At 38.9% G+C, this 26,030-nt stretch overlaps 1 protein-coding gene across 1 annotated transcript in view; it reads left to right on the top strand.

Annotated features, from left to right (window-relative positions):
• Positions 1–26,030, top strand: part of DIAPH3 (diaphanous related formin 3) — a 514,561-nt gene that overhangs the window by 140,623 nt on the left and 347,908 nt on the right. Inside the window, exons 8-9 of the mRNA XM_043580147.1 lie at positions 4,240–4,376; positions 6,715–6,820. Of these exons, the coding sequence (XP_043436082.1) occupies positions 4,240–4,376; positions 6,715–6,820 (243 nt within the window). The remainder of the gene's footprint in view (positions 1–4,239; positions 4,377–6,714; positions 6,821–26,030) is intronic.

The raw sequence follows: 26,030 nt of genomic DNA, 5'->3' as shown, positions 1-26,030 counted from the left end.
TGTGGTGTTAGGGTGATTTGTGTTTCACAGCAAAACTGCCTGTATATTTCTGATTAATTTCAAATTTTTAATATTTTGTCTTACATTTTAAAAATAAGCCTTTAGAGCCTTACACACTTAAGTACTGGTACTTCAGTTATTAACATTCATATTTCTTTTTATTAGATGTAGCAAATACTTCTATTTTCCTTTTTTTCTTTTTTTTCTAATGTTTATTTTTGAGGGAGAGACTGAGTATGAGAGGGGAAGGGGCAGAGAGTGAGACGGAGACACAGAATCCAAAGCAGGCTCCAGGCCCTGAGCTGTCAGCACAGAGCCTGATGCAGGACTCTAATTAAGGAGCTGTGAGATCATGACCTGAGCCACAATTCGATGCTTAACTGACTGAGCCACCTAGGCACCCCAATATTTTTTAATCCTTCATGTCTTATTTATTTTTCAGCATTTTCTTGAGCTGAGATTTCTGTTTTTGCACAATGAGATATTTTTCACCTTTCTGCCTTCTCCAATCAGATATGATTTTCTTTCTTTTCTTTTCTTTTTTTTAATGTTTTGTTTTTTGAGAGAGTGTGAGTGGGGGAGGGAAGAGGGAAAGAGAGTAGAGGATCTGAAGTGGGATCTGCCCTGACAAGCTGACAGCAGCAAGCTCCTTGTGGGGCTCGAACTCACGAACTGTGAGATCACAGCCTGAGCCAAAGTTGGACGATCAACTGACTGAGCCACCCAGGCGCCTCTAATATGATTTTCAAGGGGAATATCTGATGTAGAAATCCTCTTTATATTGTTACATATTCACATATATTCTATATTTGAATGGATTGTTCTGTGAGAATTAGTTTTTAGTTAGACTACATATTCTTTTTTACAATATGTCTTAAGAGTAAATGAAGAAAGCGATTTTTCTATCCTGAGGACATAATATTGCTTTAGAGAGGCTCCTTGTAAATTGAGAATATAGAAATTGGAAATTTCCCTGATGATAAGGCTGACAGTAGAGAAAATCCAGGAACATTTTTTTAAACTAAAGGGGCATGTGGATCATTCTTTGATTTGGGGAAGAATACCAGGATTAAAGTGAGATGAGGTGGTGTACAGAAGCAATTTCCTACTTCAGACTGACCTGGGGAGGGAGTCAACTTTATGTGTTTAGGTTCTGATTGATACAGTGTGTTCCCTTATAATGGATTGCTTTTGCTTATAGTTTGTATCTGTGGAGCTGGAATCTATTTCCATTTGTGTTGATGGCTATCATCTGTGCTAATAAGAATAAAAAGTTGCTGATACTTGAAATTATTTTCTGAATTCTAAACTTAATAATATATGAAATAATTTTTCGGTAAAGTCCCCCTCCTCCCCAAGATTTGTTGATGGTTTTTCATTTATGTCACTGTGTACTCTTTACAAGAGTTCCTCGAATAATGAAAAAAATATAGGTTCTGAGAGGGGAAGAAAAGTGGTACCATCTTAGGCACTAGTAATTATGTAATTAATGAGTAAATCTGGTAACAGATGAAAGTGAGTTTCTTGTAACACTAAATTGGACTAAATAGTATTTTCTAAATGGAAAAAGATTTTGAATATTAGGGGAAACAACAAAATGATGAAAAGTTAAATATGTTTAAGAGGTGAGTAGAACAGGGGCTACATTTTGCTCTGTTAACATTTTGTGTGTTGCTTTAAGGTGTGCGCCCCCCAGCATAGGTGTTTTGCTCCTGAAGCCAGCCCCCTTCCCAGTGTTATCTCTGCTACTGGGATTAACTCACCATAAGTAGTTAGTGATTGAGCATCAGGATTCATGCCCTATTGAGTATCGTACTCAAGGATTTAGGGCCTTCACCTTGCCTTACCTAACACTTTTCTAGTGGCTTGACATTCTATCTGTTAGGTAATAATGGGCCTCAAGTAGAAAGCAAATGGAACCTGGCTTTATTCCTCGATTTAGAACATACGAGTTTTCATAGAAACCAGAGTGGCCCCTTGATATTCAGTAGAGAGACACCTTAGACCTTCCAAAATTTGTCACCGCCTCTCTAACGTTCTAATAGGCTTCATTTAATGCACTTTAAATGCTAGCACTGGTAAGTTGATTATTTCTTTCACAGAGTCAACAGTTTTTGTTTGCTTTGCTTTGTTTTTTAAATAATTGAACAAGAGTAATTTTAATGAAGTAGGCGGCAATTCTGTCTTTAGTTCTAGATGCTCAGTGGTGGTAATCTGGCCTCATTCCAGTCTTAAAATGAGCGCGGCATGTTTTTATGTTAGCAAAGTCAGAATACTGCCGATGGTGGCGCTTTGGAGTTTAGGAAGTGCTAGTGAAAACTCTGAAATCAGAAAATGCTCGTATTTTGCTCTCTACTCATAATGGTTTAGAGCTAGAGGGCTTCACAGAGAAGGTAGTTAGTATCACTTGGAGGAAATCGGTATGAGTTGTTTTGAGTATTTGGAGGAGCCACAGGACTCTGATTCCAGATGGGCAGGAGTTGGCTAAGGACATCCAAGTGGGTGGGAAATGAAAGGGAAATGCTTTACTGAATCCTCTAGTTTCTCAGGACAGAGCCAGCTCTTTGGCACTTGGTAATCATTGACTGATTGGCTTTTTGAATTGCATCTAAGTGGTACTTTATAAACCTCTGACAATTCCCTATAATGGTTGTTGAAGAACATTGTAGTCCTTGGCCCCATGCCTGCTTTCTCTTTCTTTGTTTCCAGTTAGGAGACAGCCCAGGGCATCACAAAAGGGATCATTTCCTGACTGACTTAGCTATCTATTTGTAAACTTTTCCCTGCCACCAACAAGACGGAGATGTCTCTCCAGAAAGCATATCCTGGGCCCTTGGCCCTTCTGCCTGTGCTGCTTCCTTGGTACCTGTGTTCCTTAGATAGTGGTTGAAAACAAATGCAGTGTTTTCAGCAGTGTGACGGCTTCTTTATATAAATGACGTAGGCACGATAGGAAAATTAGAAATAAGATTTCATACCACTCACAGCATTTGGGTCTAAGCTTGTTATAGATTTAACTTTGATAATTATATCTAGTGTTAACTTTGAGTTAAGCTGTAGTTCATAGGTCTGTAATTGGGATTAAAGTCCTTTTTAGTGTTCAGTAGTTATTCTAATCAACCAATTTCTCACTCTTTAGAAGGATCCTTTGGGATACATAGAAGATAAATCATATTGTTTTATTGCTTCTATTTATCCTCTGTTATTTGATACTTATCTCCCATAGATTGTAAGTGGGCCCTAAGAGATGTATATATCCTCAAATCAAAACACGAAGTCATTAACATGACTCCTTATCTTCTAATTGGATGTGGCATCCTGGCAGTAGCAAACAAACTTTATCCTTGTCCAGCATCATCCCATTTATATAATGTGTTTACAACTGCATTGTCTTTCTGATGATAAAATACCAGTCGGATCAGAGTATCTATGCTCCTCATGGCAGTTTCTACACGGGATCTGTCCAAATCTTCTTTCAACTTGTGCCCATTTTATGAACTCAGCATTACTATCTAGGTGTGCGTTATGTAATGTGGTCACCACCTGTGGCTACTGAGCACTTGAAAGGTGGCCTGTCTGAACTGAGATGTGTTGTAAATATAAAACATGCACTGGGTTTTGAATACTCAGTTATTTTTTCTTCCTGTCTCATCAATAAATGTTTTATATTGATTATGTTGAAATGATAATATTTTAGATATACTGGATTAATTTGATTAAAATTTTACTTTTTTATTGGAAAACTAGATATTGTGTGGGTGGTTTTCATTATATTTCTCTGGGTTAGAGCTGATCTGTGTATTTACTTGTGTGGTATATCCCTTACCAACCATCCTTCCCAAGAAAGCTCCTTATGGCCTCAGTGTCTGGTACAAAAACTGACTTTTTATTTTGTGTGTTTCTGTTGGGAAATCTCCTTTTTCCTCACTGTTTCTCCCTTTCTCCAGTTGGATACTTAGCCTTCTTAGTAATTGTAAGTCATACTATTGTAAAATCACCTTTGAGGAGTTATGTTTGGTTGACTATCAAAGTTTTTGATGTGAATAAGTCTATGAATTTTTTCCAAGATGTTATACATTCCTTATAGTTTCTAGCTTGTACAAAGTAAAAAAAAACAAAAAAAAAAAACAAACTATTATCCTATAAACTTTTTTAATAGCTGTATTTCCTCTAGGGCACTATTTTTTTTTCCCCCAATAAACTGCTAACATTTAACCTCTTATTTCCAAAATGTTATAGTATGGCTTGGAAAGAATTATGAGTGAAGAAAGAAGTCTTTCTCTATTAGCCAAAGCCATCGATCCCAAGCACCCAAGTATGATGACAGATGTGGTAAAACTCCTCTCTGCAGTATGCATTGTAGGGGAGGAAAGCATGTAAGTCCTCTCAACTCATTTCTCTAATTATATAACAATATAATTTGATTTACTTAATGTTTTCATTATTCTATTTTAGACCAGAATTTACTGTTAATAAATGAAGTATTACTTAAGCAGCTGATTTAGATTCATAATTGTCTGAACAGAAATGTTTGAGTAATAATTATTTCTCAATCAGTATAGTAGTTATGGGCTAGCCTTTTTCTATGAAAAACTTATTTCTTCATCGTATTTAAGTTGTTCTGAATTCAAACCCTAAATAAAAATTCTCAACAAAGACTTAAAAAAATATGCAAATGGATTCTGTTTCTTAAGTGATTTTTGTTTTCCAGATAGAGTTAATTCAAATTGTAGGTCATGCAATTTCCCTTGTAAAAGCAAACATCATATTATTTGAAAATCTGTTTGTAAGGCAGATTTAAAAATGCTATTTGTGGGGCACCTGAGTGGCTTAGTTGGTTGAGCCTCCGACTCTTGATTTCAGCTCAGGTCATGATCTCATGGTTCATGGGCTTGAGCCCCCGAGCCTCTCCACTCGCCCCACTTGGGCTCCGTGCTGGAGCAGCCTGGAGCCTGCTTTGGGAATTTCTCTCATTCCCTCTCTCTTTGCCCCTCCCTAGCCCATGCTCACACTCTTTCCCTCAAAATACATACATAAACTTAAAAAAATAATACAAGTGCTATATGTAATAGTACTTTACTGGTTGAGGGTAGTCTTTGACCATAAAATACATCCTGAAGTTTTAAACTTTAAAGACGTTATCCACACATATTAGGATTGTAAGCAAAAGACCATTGCATACATATTAAAAGATAATTATAAAGATAAACCTCCACCCCCCTTTTTTTTTCTTTTTTGAAAGGTTGGGATTCTTATTACAGGAAGCAGTTAAAAATTATTTAAAATATCTTTTAAAAAGGGTGAAGTATAAAAACAGAACAACCTATAGAGTAAATAAATAGCCCTTTCATAAAGGCTAGGTAGAGAGGCCTGTAAGCAGAACCTCCCGCATGCATTTGAAAATTGTCCTTGTGGCGACCCTCCTGGGCCTGGCAACTGTTGAGCTGCTCTGTGTGGATTATCGGAGAGTCAGCAGGCAAGACTCAGGCCCCGCCCTTGGCTGCACGGGTAGCTACGGTGTGTGTCCACAGACAGGGATGTCCCCTCGCGGCTGCACAGCTAGGTGTGTGTCCACGGACAAGGATGTCCCCCCGCGGCAACACGGGTAGCTAGGTGTGTGTCCACAGACAAGGATGTCCTCAGCAGCAGTGCCAGCACGTGAAGTCAGGTACAGCTGCACCACATTCCCTTAACTGTTTCAAAAAGACCATAGTAACTTTATTGTAAAAACCCTAAGAGGGTATTTAATATTGACACACAAGATGCACTTAGTGCTCCCCCCTCCGCCTTTCTTCCTCTCCTCCTCCCGCTCCATTCTCCTCCTCCCTCTTTCCACCCATTTCTTGTGTCTTCTCTCTTCCCTCTTGCCTCCTTAACACCTTGTCCTTTCCTTTCCTTTTCCCTCCTCTTGGCCATCTCCTTTCCCTCTTCTTTCTTTACCCTCTTTCTCTTTTTCCTCCTCTTTTTTCACCTTCTTCTTCTACTTCTTCCATATTTATTATTTCTTGACTTCATAATAGGTTATTAAAATGATACAGATAACATTTACAGACTACATGTCTACGTCTACAAACTGACCTACAATACACTAGATCGTGTTAACACACTTTCTTTAAAGGTGTAGTGACTGTAGCTCTTTAACTGCTACTTTTTATGTGCATATTTTTATGTGCATATTTTTTATGTGCGAATGTGTGTATATAAATCCTTACTACTGTGTATTTTTGGCTATCAGACTTCATTTACACTGAAAAGGAAGTAGAGTGTAGTGATTCAGGAAACCAGGACAGTGCTCACCACAAAGACTGTCTGATTTCAGATCCTTGCTTCATCATTTAGGAGACGTGAGACCTTAGAAAAATTGCTTAACTTTTTTCTCCCTCAGTTTCTTGCTCTATAATATGGGACAATACCAACTTCATAGACTTATATACATTAAAAAGAGTTAATATTTGTAAACTCATTTAAATAATGCCTGATGTGTAGAAAGCACTTTATAAATGTTTGATAAGTTATCCTCATCATAGAGTTATTAGGCATAAATGAATTAAAACATGTAGCTAGTACTTGATACATGCTATGTTCTCAGTAAGCTTTTAAAATGTTGCTGGTTCTGGGAGTAGTGACTCTGGAGTTGAATAGATCAAGCAGTTGTATTAAGGCATTTAGATTATTTGCTGTTGGCAATTTAATTAATTTCAAATTTTCTGATAGCCTTGAAGAGGTTTTAGAAGCTTTAACATCAGCTGGAGAAGAAAGAAACGTTGACAGATTTTCATCTATTGTGGAAGGTCTCAGGCATGATTCAGCTCAGCTGCAGGTAAGTTTCAGGTATAATCTTACATATTGTTTTATAACTGTTTTCTGACTGGCTTATATTTAAGTATGAAACCCTGCATGCCATTGAATGTTTTATAACATTTCAAATAAATGTATAGAATTCTAATGTATAATATATCACAATGTGTTCTTATAGTTATAACTTGGTGTATACCTATTATTATTTCCTTGGGTTACTTTCTTAGATGCTGACTTACTAGGGATTTCTATAAAATCGATAATCAAAGTCCATGAATTCTTTATTTTCTGTTAGTCTTACTACTTGATAATTACAACTTTTTATGAAGTTTGAACAATTAAGTGAATTATGGCTTTTTGCTGAATTATTAGTTTTTATATCTGAAAAGTTAAGAGTTTACATGAATAATAAGGAGACCAAGGTACACTAGGATTTTCAAAGATATTTAAATATTTAAGTGCTGTTGGGGCACCTGGGTGGCTCAGTTGGTTGAGCATCCAACTTTGACTCAGGTCATGATCTCGTCAGGCTCTTTGCTGACGGCTCAGAGCCTGGAGCCTGCTTCCGGTTCTATGTCTCCCTTTCTTTCTGCCCCTTCCCTACTCACACACTGTCTTCTGTCTCTCAAAAATAAATAAATATTAAAAAATAAATTAAAAAATAATTAAGTGCTGTTAGAAAGTCACTTTTTTTTAAGGAAGTTATTTTTAGACTTAACTAGTATAGTGTCCAAGCTGTATAACTAATGTTTATATAATTTCTCCTTTTTTTTTTAAAGAGGGATTTTGTTTTAATTGCTGGAATTGTTTCAGTTATTGCTAATAACCTGAGTATCTTTAAGGAAATAATTAATACCTGACTCCCACCTCTGGATATTTAAAAAATTTAATTGGTATGACCTGGCTATTGGGATTTTTAAAGATTCTCAGATGATTCTAATGTGCAGCAATGATTAAAAACCAAAATGTGCTAATAATAGCTACAAAGTAAATTTATTTCCCCCTTAATTAGTAAAAAACTTCTAGTTTTAAATTTTATTTAAAGGTCTGTGCAGCTTGGCCTCTGTATTATTTTTCATTGTGGTAGGAATAAAGAAACCAAATCTTACGTTAAATTAAGAAAAAAAGATAGTATTTGATGATCAATCAGAAAATTTTAGAGATGTCAAAATTAAAAAATGTATTATGGTATTTCTGATGATGGTGTTTGTGATGATGACCTTTCTGATGACAGTGTTTGTGAATGACTGGTGAGGAACCCTGTTGTGATTTGTTTCTCTGGGCAACAGGTAGGGCTGGAGATCCGAGTATATATTCCCTAATGCATAGGTCCTGTTACCAGAGCTTCTGGAAAGAAGCCTCTCCTTACTCATCAGGGCTTGTCAGAGAGCATGGGAGTAGGGGCCTGGGATGTGTTATCACCTCTGATGTGGACCTTGCTCCTTCAGATTTTTCATATGTATTCTAGAGTCTTAGAGTCTACAGTGTGTATCCATGGACAAGGATGTCATTGCTCTCATTTCCCTTCTCCTTTTTTTTTTTTTTTTAATGTTTCTTTTCTTTGAGAGTGTATGGGCGGGGGTGGGGCAGAGAGAGTGGGGGACAGAGGACCCAAAGGGGGTTTTACACTGACAGCAACGAGCCCCCTGTGGGGTTCGAACTCATGAACTGTGAGATCATGACCTGGTCCAAAGTTGGACACTCAACTGACTAAACCACCCAGGAGCCCCTCCCTTCTCCTCCTTTCTCATCTGGCCCCAGACCTCCTATTTACCACAAGCCTAATGAAGAGTGAACACAGAAAAAACTTTGTAGAGAAAAGCTGATTACTTTACCTGAATTTTCCTTTAGTACCCAGGTTACCTCTTACCCGTATAATGTTTGTGCAGATAGCAACAGGTTATCAGATGAATTTTGGTCATTTGCATAGCATATTAGATAGAGATCATGTCCAGTTTTTAAAATCTCACTTAGGAAATGTAATAGTCACATATAAACTTTATCCCCTAAATACTTTTTGTGCTAGTGTATGCTTTTTGTATTTAATAATACATACATCCCAAGAGTGGAAGGGATGCTGTCTTGGAATGGAAGGAGTAGACTTCTGAGTCAGATAGCTTGAATTTAAGTCCCTGCTCTTCCCATCCTGGCTCTGTGACCCAGGATCGTGCCCTAGACCTCTTCTTTGCCTCCATTTTTTTTTAATTGTAATATAAGGAGACTGTTGATCACTACCCCATGGTTGATGTGGGGATTATATAGATTAATGTATTTAAAATGTTTAGTTCATTTGCCGTAAGAGTTGAGTAAATGGTAGACTTCAAAAGGAATTTTGTTCAGTTAACAACAGTGGAGAATGGAGACTGAAGGCGATCTTCCTTTCTCAGAAACATACTAAAATTGATACTAAAATTATTATATAACTAGAGGCACCTGGGTGGCTCAGTTGGTTAAGCGTCCAACTTAAGCTCAGGTCATGATCTCACGGTTCATAGGTTCAAGCCCCACTTCGGGCTCCGTGATGACAGCTCAGAACCTGGAGCCTACTTTGGATTCTATCTCTCTGTCTCTCTCTTTGCCCGTCACCTGCTTGCATGCACACTTGCTCTCTCTCAAAAATAAACAAACATAAAAAAAAGAAACCATCAGGGGCGCCTGGGTGGCTCAGTCGGTTGAGCGGCCGACTTCGGCTCAGGTCATGATCTTGTGGTCCGTGAGTTCGAGCCCCGCATCGGGCTCTGTGCTGACAGCTCAGAGCCTGGAGCCTGTTTCAAATTCTGTGTCTCCCTCCCTCTCTCTCTGACCCTCCCCGTTCATGTCTCTCTCTGTCTCAAAAATAAATAAATGTTAAAAAAAAAAAAAAAAAAAGAAACCATCAAAAGATTTTAAAAAATTGTTACATAATTAGAACTTAGCAATACCCGTGAACATATCTCAGATTAACAAAATGTATGCTCACACACAACCTGTTCATGTATTTTTCATAGTCTCAAATTGGGAACAACCCAGAAGTTCTTCAACAGATGAAGGGTTAAACTGTGGTACACCTGTATCATAGAATACTACTCAGTAATGAAAAACAATGAACTATTGATATATACAACAGCTTACGTGAATCTCCAGAGAATTACCTTGATTGAAAAATGCCAGTGCTGTTGGTTACACACTTTGTGATTGCACTTATATAGCGTTCTTCAAAGAACCAAGTTTTTTTTTTTTTTTTTTTTCTTTTTTATGAAATTTATTGACAAATTGGTTTCCATACAACACCCAGTGCTCATCCCAAAAGGTGCCCTCCTCAATACCCATCACCCACCCTCCCCTCCCTCCCACCCTCCATCAACCCTCAGTTCTCGGTTTTTAACAGTCTCTTATGCTTTGGCTGTCTCCCACTCTAACCTCTTTTTTTTTTTTTTTTTCCTTCCCCTCCCCCATGGGTTCCTGGTAAGTTTCTCAGGATCCACATAAGAGTGAAACCATATGGTATCTGTCTTTCTCTGTATGGCTTATTTCACTTAGCATCACACTCTCCAGTTCCATCCACGTTGCTACAAAAGGCCATATTTCATTTTTTCTCATTGCCACGTAATATTCCATTGTGTATATAAACCACAATTTCTTTATCCATTCATCAGTTGATGGACATTTAGGCTCTTTCCATAATTTGGCTATTGTTGAGAGTGCTGCTATGAACATTGGGGTACAAGTGGCCCTATGCATCAGTACTCCTGTATCCCTTGGATAAATTCCTAGCAGTGCTATTGCTGGGTCATAGGGTAGGTCTATTTTTAATTTTCTGAGGAACCTCCACACTGCTTTCCAGAGTGGCTGCACCAATTTGCATTCCCACCAACAGTGCAAGAGGGTTCCCGTTTCTCCACATCCTCTCCAGCATCTATAGTCTCCTGATTTGTTCATTTTGGCCACTCTGACTGGCGTGAGGTGATACCTGAGTGTGGTTTTGATTTGTATTTCCCTGATAAGGAGCGACGCTGAACATCTTTTCATGTGCCTGTTGGCCATCCGGATGTCTTCTTTAGAGAAGTGTCTATTCATGTTTTCTGCCCATTTCTTCACTGGGTTATTTGTTTTTCGGGTGTGGAGTTTGGTGAGCTCTTTATAGATTTTGGATACTAGCCCTTTGTCCGATATGTCATTTGCGAATATCTTTTCCCATTCCGTTGGTTGCCTTTTCGTTTTGTTGGTTGTTTCCTTTGCTGTGCAGAAGCTTTTTATCTTCATAAGGTCCCAGTAATTCACTTTTGCTTTTAATTCCCTTGCCTTTGGGGATGTGTCGAGTAAGAGATTGCTACGGCTGAGGTCAGAGAGGTCTTTTCCTGCTTTCTCCTCTAAGGTTTTGATGGTTTCCTGTCTCACATTTAGGTCCTTTATCCATTTTGAGTTTATTTTTGTGAATGGTGTGAGAAAGTGGTCTAGTTTCAACCTTCTGCATGTTGCTGTCCAGTTCTCCCAGCACCATTTGTTAAAGAGGCTGTCTTTTTTCCATTGGATGTTCTTTCCTGCTTTGTCAAAGATGAGTTGGCCATACGTTTGTGGGTCTAGTTCTGGGGTTTCTATTCTATTCCATTGGTCTATGTGTCTGTTTCTGGTGCCAATACCATGCTGTCTTGATGATGACAGCTTTGTAGTAGAGGCTAAAGTCTGGGATTGTGATGCCTCCTGCTTTGGTCTTCTTCTTCAAAATTCCTTTGGCTATTCGGGGCCTTTTGTGGTTCCATATGAATTTTAGGATTGCTTGTTCTAGTTTCGAGAAGAATGCTGGTGCAATTTTGATTGGGATTGCATTGAATGTGTAGATAGCTTTGGGTAGTATTGACATTTTGACAATATTTATTTTTCCAATCCATGAGCAGGGAATGTCTTTCCATTTCTTTAAATCTTCTTCAATTTCCTTCATAAGCTTTCTATAGTTTTCAGCATACAGATCCTTTACATCTTTGGTTAGATTTATTCCTAGGTATTTTATGCTTCTTGGTGCAATTGTGAATGGGATCAGTTTCTTTATTTGTCTTTCTGTTGCTTCATTGTTAGTGTATAAGAATGCAACTGATTTCTGTACATTGATTTTGTATCCTGCAACTTTGCTGAATTCCTGTATCAGTTCTAGCAGACTTTTGGTGGAGTCTATCGGATTTTCCATGTATAATATCATGTCATCTGCAAAAAGCGAAAGCTTGACTTCATCTTTGCCAATTTTGATGCCTTTGATTTCCTTTTGTTGTCTGATTGCTGATGCTAGAACTTCCAGCACTATGTTAAACAGCAGCGGTGAGAGTGGGCATCCTTGTCGTGTTCCTGATCTCAGGGAAAAAGCTCTCAGTTTTTCCCCGTTGAGGATGATGTTAGCTGTGGGCTTTTCATAAATGGCTTTTATGATCTTTAAGTATGTTCCTTCTATCCCGACTTTCTCAAGGGTTTTTATTAAGAAAGGGTGCTGGATTTTGTCGAAGGCCTTTTCTGCATCGATTGACAGGATCATATGGTTCTTCTCTTTTTTTTTGTTAATGTGATGTATCACGTTGATTGATTTGCGAATGTTGAACCAGCCCTGCATCCCAGGAATGAATCCCACTTGATCATGGTGAATAATTCTTTTTATATGCCGTTGAATTCGATTTGCTAGTATCTTATTGAGAATTTTTGCATCCATATTCATCAGGGATATTGGCCTGTAGTTCTCTTTTTTTACTGGGTCTCTGTCTGGTTTAGGAATCAAAGTAATACTGGCTTCATAGAATGAGTCTGGAAGTTTTCCTTCCCTTTCTATTTCTTGGAATAGCTTGAGAAGGATAGGTATTATCTCTGCTTTAAACGTCTGGTAGAACTCCCCTGGGAAGCCATCTGGTCCTGGACTCTTATTTGTTGGGAGATTTTTGATAACCGATTCAATTTCTTCGCTGGTTATGGGTCTGTTCAAGCTTTCTATTTCCTCCTGATTGAGTTTTGGAAGCGTGTGGGTGTTCAGGAATTTGTCCATTTCTTCCAGGTTGTCCAGTTTGTTGGCATATAATTTTTCATAGTATTCCCTGATAATTGCTTGTATCTCTGAGGGATTGGTTGTAATAATTCCATTTTCATTCATGATTTTATCTATTTGGGTCATCTCCCTTTTCTTTTTGAGAAGCCTGGCTAGAGGTTTGTCAATTTTGTTTATTTTTTCAAAAAACCAACTCTTGGTTTCGTTGATCTGCTCTACAGTTTTTTTAGATTCTATATTGTTTATTTCTGCTCTGATCTTTATTATTTCTCTTCTTCTGCTAGGTTTAGGCTGCCTTTGCTGTTCTGCTTCTAGTTCCTTTAGGTGTGCTGTTAGAGTTTGTATTTGGGATTTTTCTTGTTTCTTGAGATAGGCCTGGATGGCAATGTATTTTCCTCTCAGGACTGCCTTTGCTGCGTCCCAAAGCGTTTGGATTGTTGTATTTTCATTTTCGTTTGTTTCCATATATTTTTTAATTTCTTCTCTAATTGCCTGGTTGACCCACTCATTCGTTAGTAGGGTGTTCTTTAACCTCCATGCTTTTGGAGGTTTTCCAGACTTTTTTCTGTGGTTGATTTCAAGCTTCATAGCATTGTGGTCTGAAAGTAAGCATGGTATAATTTCAATTCTTGTAAACTTATGAAGGGCTGTTTTGTGACCCAGTATATGATCTATCTTGGAGAATGTTCCATGTGCACTCGAGAAGAAAGTATATTCTGTTGCTTTGGGATGCAGAGTTCTAAATATATCTGTCAAGTCCATCTGATCCAATGTCTCATTCAGGGCCCTTGTTTCTTTATTGACCGTGTGTCTAGATGATCTATCCATTTCTGTAAGTGGGGTGTTAAAGTCCCCTGCAATTACCACATTCTTCTCAATAAGGTTGCTTATGTTTATGAGTAATTGTTTTATATATTTGGGGGCTCCGGTGTTCGGCGCATAGACATTTATAATTGTTACCTCTTCCTGATGGATAGACCCTGTAACTATTATATAATGTCCTTCTTCATCTCTTGTTACAGCCTTTAATTTAAAGTCTAGTTTGTCTGATATAAGTATGGCTACTCCAGCTTTTTTTTGGCTTCCAGTAGCATGATAAATAGTTCTCCATCCCCTCACTCTCAATCTAAAGGTGTCCTCAGGTCTAAAATGAGTCTCTTGTAGACAGCAAATAGATGGGTCTTGTTTTTTTTATCCATTCTGATACCCTATGTCTTTTGGTTGGCGCATTTAATCCATTTACATTCAGTGTTATTATAGAAAGATACGGGTTTAGAGTCATTGTGATGTCTGTATGTTTTATGCTTGTAGTGATGTCTCTGGGACTTTGTCTCACAGGGTCCCCCTTAGGATCTCTTGTAGGGCTGGTTTAGTGGTGACAAATTCCTTCAGTTTTTGTTTGTTCGGGAAGACCTTTATCTCTCCTTCTATTCTAAATGACAGACTTGCTGGATAAAGGATTCTCGGCTGCATATTTTTTTTGTCTAGCACCCTGAAAATCTCGTGCCAATTCTTTCTGGCCTGCCAAGTTTCAAAAGAGAGATCAGTCACGAGTCTTATAGGTCTCCCTTTATATGTGAGGGCACGTTTACCCCTTGCTGCTTTCAGAATCTTCTCTTTATCCTTGTATTTTGCCAGTTTCACTATGATATGTCGTGCAGAAGATCGATTCAAGTTACGTCTGAAGGGAGTTCTCTGTGCCTCTTGGATTTCAATGCCTTTTTCCTTCCCCAGTTCAGGGAAGTTCTCAGCTATGATTTCTTCAAGTACCCCTTCAGCACCTTTCCCTCTCTCTTCCTCCTCTGGGATACCAATTATGCGTATATTATTTCTCTTTAGTGCATCACTTAGTTCTCTAATTTTCCCCTCATACTCCTGGATTTTTTTATCTCTCTTTTTCTCAGCTTCCTCTTTTTCCATAACTTTATCTTCTAGTTCACCTATTCTCTCCTCTGCCTCTTCAAGCCGAGCTGTGGTGGTTTCCATTTTGTTATGCATTTCGTTTAAAGCGTTTTTCAGCTCCTCGTGACTGTTCCTTAGTCCCTTGATCTCTGTAGCAAGAGATTCTCTGCTGTCCTGTATACTGTTTTCAAGCCCAGCGATTAATTTTATGACTATTATTCTAAATTCACTTTCTGTTATATTATTTAAATCCTTTTTGATCAGCTCATTAGCTGTTGTTATTTCCTGGAGATTCTTCTGAGGGGAGTTCTTCCGCTTGGTCATTTTGGATAGTCCCTGGCGTGGTGAGGACCTGCAGGGCACTTCCCCTGTGCTGTGGTTTATAACTGGAGTTGGTGGGCGGGGCCGCAGTCAGACCTGATGTCTGCCCCCAGCCCACCGCTGGGGCCACAGTCAGGCTGGTGTGTGCCTTCTCTTCCCCTCTCCTAGGGGCGGGATTCACTGTGGGGTGGTGTGGCTCGTCTGGGCTACTTGCACCCTGCCAGGCTTGTGATGCTGGGGATCTGGCGTATTAGCTGGGGTGGGTAGGCAAGGTGCACGGGGGCAGGAGGAGCAGGCTTAGCTTGCTTCTCCTTAGGTGATCCACTTCAGGAGGGGCCCTGTGGCAGCGGGAGGGAGTCAGATCCGCTGCCGGAGGTTTGGCTCCGCAGAAGCGCAGGGTTGGGTGTTTGCGCGGAGTGAGCAAGTTTCCTGGCAGGAACCGGTTCTCTTTGGGATTTTGGCTGGGGGATGGGCGGGGGAGATGGCGCTGGCGAGTGCCTTTGTTCCCCACCAAACTGAGCTCTGTTGTCAGGGGGCTCAGCAGCTCTCCCTCCCTTTGTCCTCCAGCCTTCCCGCTTTCCGAGCAGAGCTGTTAACTTATGACCTCCCAGACGCTAAGTCGCGCTTGCTGTCGGAACACAGTCCGCCCGGCCCCTCCGCTTTTGCAAGCCAGACTCGGGGGCTCTGCTTGGCCGGCGAGCCGCCCCTCCGCCCCGGCTCCCTCCCGCCAGTCCGTGGAGCGCGCACCGCCTCGCCGCCCTTCCTACCCTCTTCCGTGGGCCTCTCGTCTGCGTTTGGCTCCGGCGACTCCGTTCTGCTAATCCTCTGTTGTTTTCTGGGTTATTTAGGCAGGTGTAGATGGAATCTAAGTGATCAGCAGGACGTGCGGTGAGCCCAGCGTCCTCCTAAGCCGCCATCTTGCCGAAAGTCCCAAAGAACCAAGTTTTAGAGACAGAGAACAGTTTAGTGGTTGCCAAAGATTTGGGACGGGGTCTGAGAAAGTGTTGAGTGTGACCATAAATGAATGGCAGCAGGGAGTTGTGTGTGGTGAAACAGTTCTGCATCTTGATCGTGGTGATGGTGACAAACGTATACATAGGATGAACTCACACAGAACTGTACATATACACACAAATGAGTGTAAGCCTGCTAAAAGCTAAGTAAGTTCTGTGGGTTGTACCAATTTCACTTTCCTGGGTTTTGTGTTGTATTATAATCATGCAACGTGTTAGGAATACCTAGGATCTACCTGTGCATTTGTTTCTTTTTGCAACTTTCTGTGTATCTACAATTATTTCAAAATAAACAGTTAAGAACAAATCTTGGTAAACTAAGGTCCCAGTTTATGGCAATATTATATCATTTAACATTTTAAAGCTCTGTCTGAGGAAAGGGGTAAAAAATGTCTTGTTAAGAACAAAGGCGTTTTGGGGTGCCTGGGTGGCTCAACTGGCTAAGCATTTGACTCTTGGTTTCCACGCAGGTCATGATCTCATGGTTCGTGGGTTTGAGCCCCACATCAGGCTCTGTGCTGACAGTGTGGAGCCTGCTTACGGTTCTCTCTGCACGCCCCCCCCCCCCGCCCCTCATCTCTCTCTCTCTCTCTCTCTCAAAATAAAATTTTAAGAAAAAAAAAACAAAGCCATGTTTAATCTAGGTAAATAACATGATTGACAGTTGAAAGGTGACCATTATAACCTTAAAATTCGTTATTTGCCTATTAAATTTGTTTTGGCTATCAAACATTGAGGTACATCTATTCGAACTTTAAGAATTATAACTGATTACCATATGAACCTGAAGGCAAACTACACGTATCAAAAACATTCTTGGGTATATTTAGTCATTTCTATTATGGTAGTTACTCTCATTGAAGGTGCTACCATATGGAAAAATGATTGGTGTAGTTATGATAAATTTATATTTAGCTAGTAAATATCTATACAATTCTCTGAAAGAGAATAGTCAGTTAACAATTGAGAGTGGATTACTAGTTTAAAGACGACATTAAGACTTGAAGAAATTTAAACATTTATCTAAAGATCTGATACAAATTTGAAATGATTTTTTTTAACAGCTTTATTGAGATAAAATCCACGTATCATAAAAGTTACCCATGTGACATGGACAGTTCAGTATTTTACGTATAATCAGAGTTGTGTAGCCTTCACCATAATCAACTTTAGAACCTTTTATTTACCCCTAAAAGAATCCCCCCACCCTACCCCTTCAGGGTCAGCCTGCAATGCCCTCCTTCCCTCTAGCTCTAGGCAACTGCTAATCTACTTTCTCTCCCTATAGATTTTCATATTCTGGACATTTGATAAGAATAATACAATATGAGGTCCTTTCTGACTGATTGCATTCACTTAACATAATATTTTCAAGGTTCATTCATGTTGAAGTATGTGTCGCAACCTCATTTTTTTTCTGCTCCAAATATACGTATTGTATGGATATTCCACATTTTGTTGATCATTTGTCGGTTGGTGGACATGTGAATTGTTTCTGCTTTTTGGTTTTTATGAATAATGCTGCCTGTGAAAATTTGTGGAGATGATTTCTTTTTTTTTTTTTTTTTTTTTTCAATGACTGCTTGTTTGCCGTATTTAGCGTTAGGGGAATAAAAGTCGGGGCAGGGCTAGCAGCAACACCTCCCCTTGATAGTTGTTTAAATCATCTGATTCAGTTCTTGAGAAATTTTATACCAAGATCTAGGTGGCTGATTGTGTTTGCTTTTATGAAAGTAATTTGTTTATTTGTAAGTAATTATATTTTGTTTTATGGTTGTGTTATTTTTGAAACACTAAAATTTCTTCATACAGTTTTTAAAAGTTTAATTTTCATTGAGAAGTGAAAATTCATTTTAGCATTTTTTTCCCCATTTTTCTGATAAGGCCAGATTAAATTTGTATGCTTTTGATGATGAATAAACAATGGGAAGAATTTTAATTCTTATTTTCCCTACTCAACCCTTTTGTTGTGGATTTTTATTCTGGAAGGAAGGTTTCTCATTATTACTAAGCCTAATATATGAAATAGCTAGCAGGTGGCAAGCTTAAGTTAGGAGTTAAAGGTACTGTTTTCCAGATAACTAACTTAGGGAGAAGGGTTGTGTGTTGGGGGGTGGGGGAGGTAGTAAGTAGATTGTCTTTTTGGGGGTTGCTGGTTGTTCTCTGTTTCCTTTAAAAAGATCATGCGACACTTTAGTAATACCTAAAAATACTTTTCTCTTTGGATATTTCTGAATTTTCTACAATAAAGTATATTTTAGAGCTAGCTCATTATCAATTTGCCCATGAAACTATTGAGTACTAAGTGCCCATTTTATACCATTACCTGTATACTTTGCATTGATTGAAATGTGCTAGGCTGGTGGATATTAGCAAATCACCAAATTAAAAATAAAACTTGTTTGTCACTGAATAAAATAGAAACCAATTGTTTGCTTTTAAATTGGAGTAAGTGGGAGATGGTAAAATAAAATTTAAAAAAATCTCATTGTTCTTTTATTGCAAAGTATAACAAAGTACTTTTGAAAGGAGGGTTGTTAGAGTTTTTTTTTTTTGAGTCTGATAATAATGAAGATAATGTGACTGCCTATGTTTTTGATAGAACTGAACATAACTTTCATTCCTCCCACGCATATGGTAGAGAAAGAAAGTGAAAAACTGAGTCCCAGAAATAAGTTAAAATTATCCTCAGGCCTTAGAGAGTCTTACCTATCAGAAAAGAAAGTACAAATATAAATATCAGACTTAAATTATACATTACTTTCTTTTCTCAAGTGTATCAGAGAGATGTTTTCAGCTTCAAGCAGCATAATCCACAGTGGGTAATTTAAGCAGGAAATGGTGCTGGATACCTTAACAGAACTTGTGGGAGGGAACTGTGTGTGGATGGGTATTACAGACGGAATGTAGAAGAAATGCCAGACAACATCCGTGAATGTTCTAAGGGAAAAACCACTCCCAACATTCTATTCTAGTCAGCACCTGAGACCCTAGAGCAGGCAATAGTGCTTCTGCCACAGACCCAAACCTTTCCTCATGGGGTCCGGTCTTGATATGTATGATTGTCCTCTCATATTGACACAGTCTGCTTTCCCAGAAGAGGGTTGGAATAAGTGCAGGTGAACCAGTCCCTAGTTTCAACCACATGTTGCATGTATCTATTCTTTTCGTTTCTTTCGCTTTATTTTTCTTTTCCTTTATACGTGTATCTTCTCCCTTCTCAGTTTAGAGCCATAATTTGCTAGAGTATGGGAAACGTTATCTGGATTCTAAAGAGTTTGTCCAAAACCTTGCAGTTGGTCAGAGGACTGTTTGAATTGTGGTAGATTTTTGTCAGGAAAGGAATCAAAGGGTGGTAATCCTTGAGTTTTTTTGGGGGGATGTTTGGCTTTGCTTCTGTGTACGTGTTCTCAGGCCTGTGGTGACAGCGTGCAACATTTTTTCCTATGATGTCTTCCTCTTTCAGTCCTCTTGGACTCGTGGGTGGGGAATGTCAAGAAGATGAAGGGTCTGTGATTTTGTGTCACTTATAAGTTAATGTGTTAGTTTGCCATGTTAGTCTTATGCATGCTATGAGAAGACATAAATGCCTGGGTCGAAAACAAAGGACTTCATTACCCACAGCAATAGTAGTGGCTCAAGTACAGCTTTGTATCAGCCCCAGTTTCCAGTTGCAGTGGTTTGTGTTTTAGGAGAGAAACCTTGAGTTTAGGGAATTCAACTCTTCCATCACAGTTAGCGCTTATTTTGATTGATAAAAGCTGTGATGAAATCTCTTCAGTTTATCTCAGAGTATTTAATTAAAGCTCTTGGTCAGCTGTACTCTAAGCAAGTTGAGGCTAGCCTGTCATATGGACCTCAGCCAGGCCTTCCAGGTCCTAGATCCAGTCAGCTAAACAAACCCCACAGACCATCAAGGTCTGACTTTGAACACCAGGAGGCTTTTTTCTTAATTTTTTTCTGTTGGTTTTTCCACCTTGTCTGAGGTAGTCAGGTACAGAATGACATATTAGTGATTGCACAGACTTCCCTTGGTTCAGCAAGAAGAAAGTCTAGGGCAATACTTTTATCCATAACAACCCTGGCTAGTGAGTTGAATCTGAGTGCTTTCTGGGGCTAATGTGTGGTATCATTGATAATGTCAACTAAAATTGGGGACAGATTTCTTAGCGCCTTTTCCACTTGGGTGATTCCCATCATAGGGATAACTGCCTGCATGTACACATAAATAACTTTTTTCTCCAGGACCAACGGTAGCCTCAGTAGGAGAGTGAGCTTGTCATGGTTGTCTGAGGACTGCACGGTGTACCGCTAGCATTTGCTTAAACACTTGAAAATCTCTTATGATCACCTCTAAGGTGAAAGTTGGTGTTTTTCGAGAGACAAGCAAGTTAATGCCTTGCTTCTTCATAAGATATGTGGTCTTGAATGTCTACATGGTGCTTCTGGAATGAAAGCATTGTTTATAGTTATTGGAGCCCCCCAAATGGGATCTTTATCAAATAGGGGGCTAATGGGTAATAGTGCTTAAAACGTGGCCTCCCAATTGTCTGATAAACAGTAGGATTCCCAGTTCAGGATAAAATTGAGTGCAGGCTTTGGTTTTGGAGAGCCTGAAGATAGGGTGGGGATGCCAGGTTGTGCTACAGGACAGGAGCTCTGAATTTAGGAAATCCTAGTCTTTTATAATGGGTTGTAATTGTGCCTGCCTTTTGCTCCAAAGAGACATTATCTTTATTAGACTGGACATGAAGCATGCCTACCCATTTGCTGTTCAAACTTCCTTGAAAAGTTCATCCAGAAGAACGGCAGTCAGTGCCTTGGCTTGCAATGCATGCAGAAATGTAAGAGACCCATGGTGGTGCACTGTCATGCATTGGGGAGCAGACTCTTGTCACCCTCTTATTCTTCAGTCTGATGCTCTTATTGTTTTTCCTGTCATTCATCGTACCTTGGTGTAGATAGAATGGAATGCATCCTTCATTAGTTTTGGTTCATGCTGTACTACAGAGTATTTTTCTCTACCTTGATTACAGACTGAGTGGACAGTGGACAAGAGTAGTAGATTATATCCTTCCAGGATTCGGTGGACTGGGATGAATGATAGATATATCTTTCTAGGATTCCCATAGATATTGCTCTACCCAGAAATGTCCAAAGAAGCAAAAGGGAGAAATATAATCCAGGTCTTTGTTGTCTCAAGAACTGTTACAAGAGGAAAATAAGGTCTCAAACATATTCAGACACCTGGCATGCACATGGTGTTAACGAATGTCTCATGCTTACATACTAAAGTGGATAGGGTGCTCACATTTAGACAACAAGAAGAAAAAGTGAAAATCTCTGTTACAAAAGAAGTTTCATTTATAATACTTAGGAATCAGAAAAATTGAAAATGATATTCTCCGCAACTTGCTTTGTAGAACAAGGCTATGTTAATCTAGGTCCTTTGAGAAGCAAGTGATTTGATCAGCAAGGAGCTAGGGGAAATGCCTACTAGAGATCTGGAGAGGGCTGGGGCAGGTGGGGAGATGTCCAGCTCAGTGCACACTTGACCCCAGCTGGAGGAGAGAAGGAAGGAGGCTGGGGGAAGTATCTTAGGCTGCTGTGCAGTTCCGGGAGAACTTGGCAATGTGGTTGGGGAATCCTCAAGTCAAAGCCCTTCATGTCCTGTCTCAGTATTCTTGCTGTGTGCAGACATTGTCTGGGAGAAGCCGGTGGGAAGTGTGGGTTTGACTCAAATCTTGAGATGGATTTCACAGGGAGCAGCTGGGGCTGGGCTGTTAGTCATTTATACTCCCTGCAGTCAAGGAACTGCATTCCCATGGCTGTTGTAAAGACACAGTTTCTCTTAAAAACAAAATAAAACAAGCCTCTTCAATTTCTGGATTTTATTGAGTTCAAATACAGAATAGATATTTGTAAAATTGATTGGATCACATTTTCATATGTCTCAAAGTAGGAAAAATTACCTTTAATTGAGTTATAGTCACTGTACCTTGAAATCTGTTAATAGACAATAATTGAGAAATAGAACATTGAAACAAATCATGGGTTAAAATACCCTTTTAGATACAGTCAAGTTTATTTGCTTCTGTTTCTTTTCTTTTCCGTACCCCTGAAATGCTCAAAATATTCTCAAGTTTAATTTTGCTTAAGACCAAATAAAGTCCTCATTATAATAAATAGTCCTACCTTAATTTACTACTTTGTCTTGTTTCAAGTATCTCCACCCTCCCCCACAAAATTACTAACCGAAGTTTTCAGTTTCAGATAACTTATTCTCGCCGTTAATGAAGGACCCAAATGAAGAACAGAGAGTATAGAAAATGTGTTTTTAGGATTATTGTGGAGGCATTCCAGAAGGATGCAGAGATCAGTTTAATTCCTCTCTGTTTTGACTACTTCTATTGAGGTTTACATCAGTAGGATTCATATGTCAATATGAATCAAAAGGTTAAATGTATTAAAATGGACTGGTAAATAATAGGCCATTAAGCGAAGACATTAAAGAAACAGTGGGATAATCTAATGTGACCTCATATTGTCATATGGAGTACACACTTAAGTACACACTTAATTTAAGTACACACTTAAATTGTGGCAAACATTTTTGTCTAGCACATACTGCCAATTTTCTGAGTTTACATAATAAATTTATTCACTTATGCTATAGTAGATTGCCAGAAAGATAAACTTACCTCATGCTCCAGAGGTAACTGCACAGAGTTTCATAATTAAGCAATTAGTTTATTATTCAGTGACTGCTGTGCGCTGAATTATACTAGGACCATAAAGAAGTATACTCCTGCCCTTAAGAAGCTTATACTTGGGAATCTGAAGATAGCTAATGTTTCATTAGAAAAATGGAGTAGTTAAGGCGTACAGCAAAATGCATGAGAGGACACAGAAGAAATTAGTGCTGTTTCAGAGGGAAGTTTCTGAATAAATATTTAAAAATCCATTTGTTTTTCCAGTATTTCTATCATATAAATCGTAGCCTCTTGAATCCTGCAGTTTATTTCTCTGTGTTTGTGTGGGTTCTATGCAGGTACCTTGGACTCTGAGTTGTTCTTTGTGTCTATAATTGACAGAGCACTGAACTGGAGGTTAAACTTACAGAACTTGACATCTGCTGATCTACTTAAATGTTTCTGTGTTTGTCCATATAATGTAGTCTGGGTAGTTTTTATTCTGAATTAATGCAGTGCTTTTTAAATTCTTTGGAGTTTGTCTGCAGTAGAGGGGAACTTCATCTGTAAGCATCATTTACTCATTTTAACTTGAGAAATATGAAATTTGATTGTGCAAAGAAAAACAAATGATTTCAGCAATGGGTTAGGAAAGATGGAGAGCAGACTAAGTTGTATCTTCCAAGCCCATGTAATAATTATTCACAGATTCCGATAGAATTTCTATGTTAAGTACTTGACTGGTACTTGTTTATAATGTGAATTTAGCTTGTACAGCTGATATATTTTCAGTGTCATATAGCCATCGTTTTACTTGTAAAAACATCTACTTGTGTTTAGAATGAACATGTTGACTGAAGTGTGAGCTTTCTTTTTTGTTTTGTGTTTTGTTTTTAAAGTATGAGCTTTCTAAAGAATATGCTTGCTTTGGCTTTCAGATATCTTCTCAGTTCCTTCGGCACAATCATGGAGAAGGCATTTTCTGTGATGGCCTTCGAAAAACTTGGATGAGCTTTTATGGTTGGGCCTCAGGCATCACACCTGTTAGGGTCCCTTGAATTTTGTGCTTGGGAGTTTTGCAAAAGGGTCAAAGGTGCTTGTTCGAAGTTTAAAAATGCATAAAGTGGTTTTTTCTCCTCATATTTGTGTTCAGCATAGTGATAATTAGCCATAGTGCAATTGTGTACTAGAGGAAATTTAGGTTCTGTGTATTCACATGTGAGCAAACCTGCCTGTTTTCAAGGGCAGAAAGCTGCTTTGCTGCTGGAGTGATGTACATGGGGCATCTTTCTTTCTTTGTCTTGCCGATTAACCTTTTTCCAGGTCGAATGATTTTTCTTTGATCATTTGCTTTGTTCCTAAGATTGCCTTGGAACAACTCTATTCCTCATATTGAGTATCTTTGAGATTTCTGTTTACGGTTTATTTACTTTGCCCCCTGTTGCGTGTCTGTGCCTTCTAGTCTCCTGCACTGTTTACATTTCTCTCACTATTTATAATTACAGCTCTGGCTGTGCATTTTCCTCATCTTTGTCTGTGGGCTTTGCCAGCCCCAGTCCTTACAGTGCACCTTCTGTTTGCTGCTGCTCTTGAGGAAACCTTCAGCCATCCTAAGCCCTAGATGGACATACACACACTCCTCCAGCTATAACTTTTGTTAAATACTTTATTTCATGCAAGCCTCCTTTTTGATAATTAAGGTAAGAGTAACAAAATGAGCTTACAGTATTTGCTTTCTGAATCATCAGAACTGAGTCCATGCTTTAACACCTAAAGAGAAGTGCCTTACTCGCTGAAACCAAAGGTTAATAACCAGTATTTCTAAAGTATAAAGATGTGCTTGGAGCAAGGAGAAGAATATTTTAGTGCCGATTTTAATGGTATGCTTTTGTTTGCTGATTGCATATGGTACCCATGAGAAGGCAAGTGTTGTCCTACTTGGGACAGCAACTCTGTCTTTTTATAGAACCTGTTCTTATCAAGTCACCAGTTTGCCAAAACCAATGTTAATTTATTGGTCATCTTATTTGACCTATTAGAGCCTCTGACTGGGTTGATCACCCTCTCTGTTAAGAAACTTTTCCTCCCATATTTCCTGAGCACCACAATCTTATTTTTCTTCTACCTTTTTGATGCATTTTATACTTAAAAAAAATTTTTGTTTTGAGTTTACTTATCTATTTTGAGAGAGATAGAGACAGCGTGAGTGGGGAGGGGCAGAGAGGGAGATAGAAAATCCCAACCAGGCTCCATTCTGCTAGTGCAGAGCCAGATACAGGACTTGAACTCATGAAACTAGGAGCTCATGACCTGAGCCAAAAAACTAAGAGTCACACGTTCATCCACCTGAGCCATCCAGGTGCCCGGATGCCTTTTTACTTTATTTGCCCAGCCTTGAAAGCAAAACCTGCCATTGAAATGCCCCATCAGTTCCTGTATGTCACCTTTCCTTTCTGCTACTCCTAGATGGTTCTATGCAAGACCTTGATTTTTATGTACAGTTGCTGTGGTCATCTTTTTCTTGAACCTGGCTGTCCTATATCCAGTTTTCTTCTCCACTTTATTTCGATGCTCATCACTAAAATGTATTTCTAACCCAACTCCCCTGATCTGTCGTTCCAAGCCTCTTTCTCCCATCTTAATGAATGATTTATTTTCTGCCTTAATAAATGATAATTCCATCCTTTGAATTGCCCAAGCTAAAAACCTTGGAGTCAATCTTGACTCTCATTTCAGATAGTGATTTTTATCTTTTCTCATAGATATATCCCTACTACTGAGAAGTGCTGAGGGGGCACCAATAAATAGGCTTTGAGGAAATGAAATGGTTGAGCTAGTAAACAGAAAGTGAATTCTGCATTCTGATGCCCAAATATAGAGGCTTTAGTTAAATTAGGATGTTTCCAGGAAGGCAGAAGCTCTATTTTCTTACCCTCATCTACTTCATAGGGAGGTAGATTTTGTCACGCTATTAAACAATTAGAATGCTAAATACAAATTAATGAAAATCGTATATGCTACACTTTTGGAACATGAAACAGGATGGTGATTCTTTTATGATGGATATCACAATGCCATTATTTCCTTGAGCTTCTGTTAATATCCCCTGCTGACACAGGCTAGGTACCCAATAACTAAACATTTTTTTTTAATGTATTAATGATTCCTAATGTACATTTTAATCTCAGAATTTTAAAAGCAGGGTTTATTCTATTCTCCTCGGAAACCCATTTCTTATAGTGTAATACACTCTGGCTCCATCCACACTGTTGCAAATAGCAAGATTTCATTCTTTTTGTTGGCTGA

Source organism: Prionailurus bengalensis, chromosome A1, assembly GCF_016509475.1.
Source record: "Prionailurus bengalensis isolate Pbe53 chromosome A1, Fcat_Pben_1.1_paternal_pri, whole genome shotgun sequence".
Classification (NCBI taxonomy): Eukaryota; Metazoa; Chordata; class Mammalia; order Carnivora; family Felidae; genus Prionailurus; species Prionailurus bengalensis.
The sequence above is the reverse complement of the archived record's forward strand: the minus strand, read 5'-3'. Positions and strand labels throughout refer to the sequence as shown.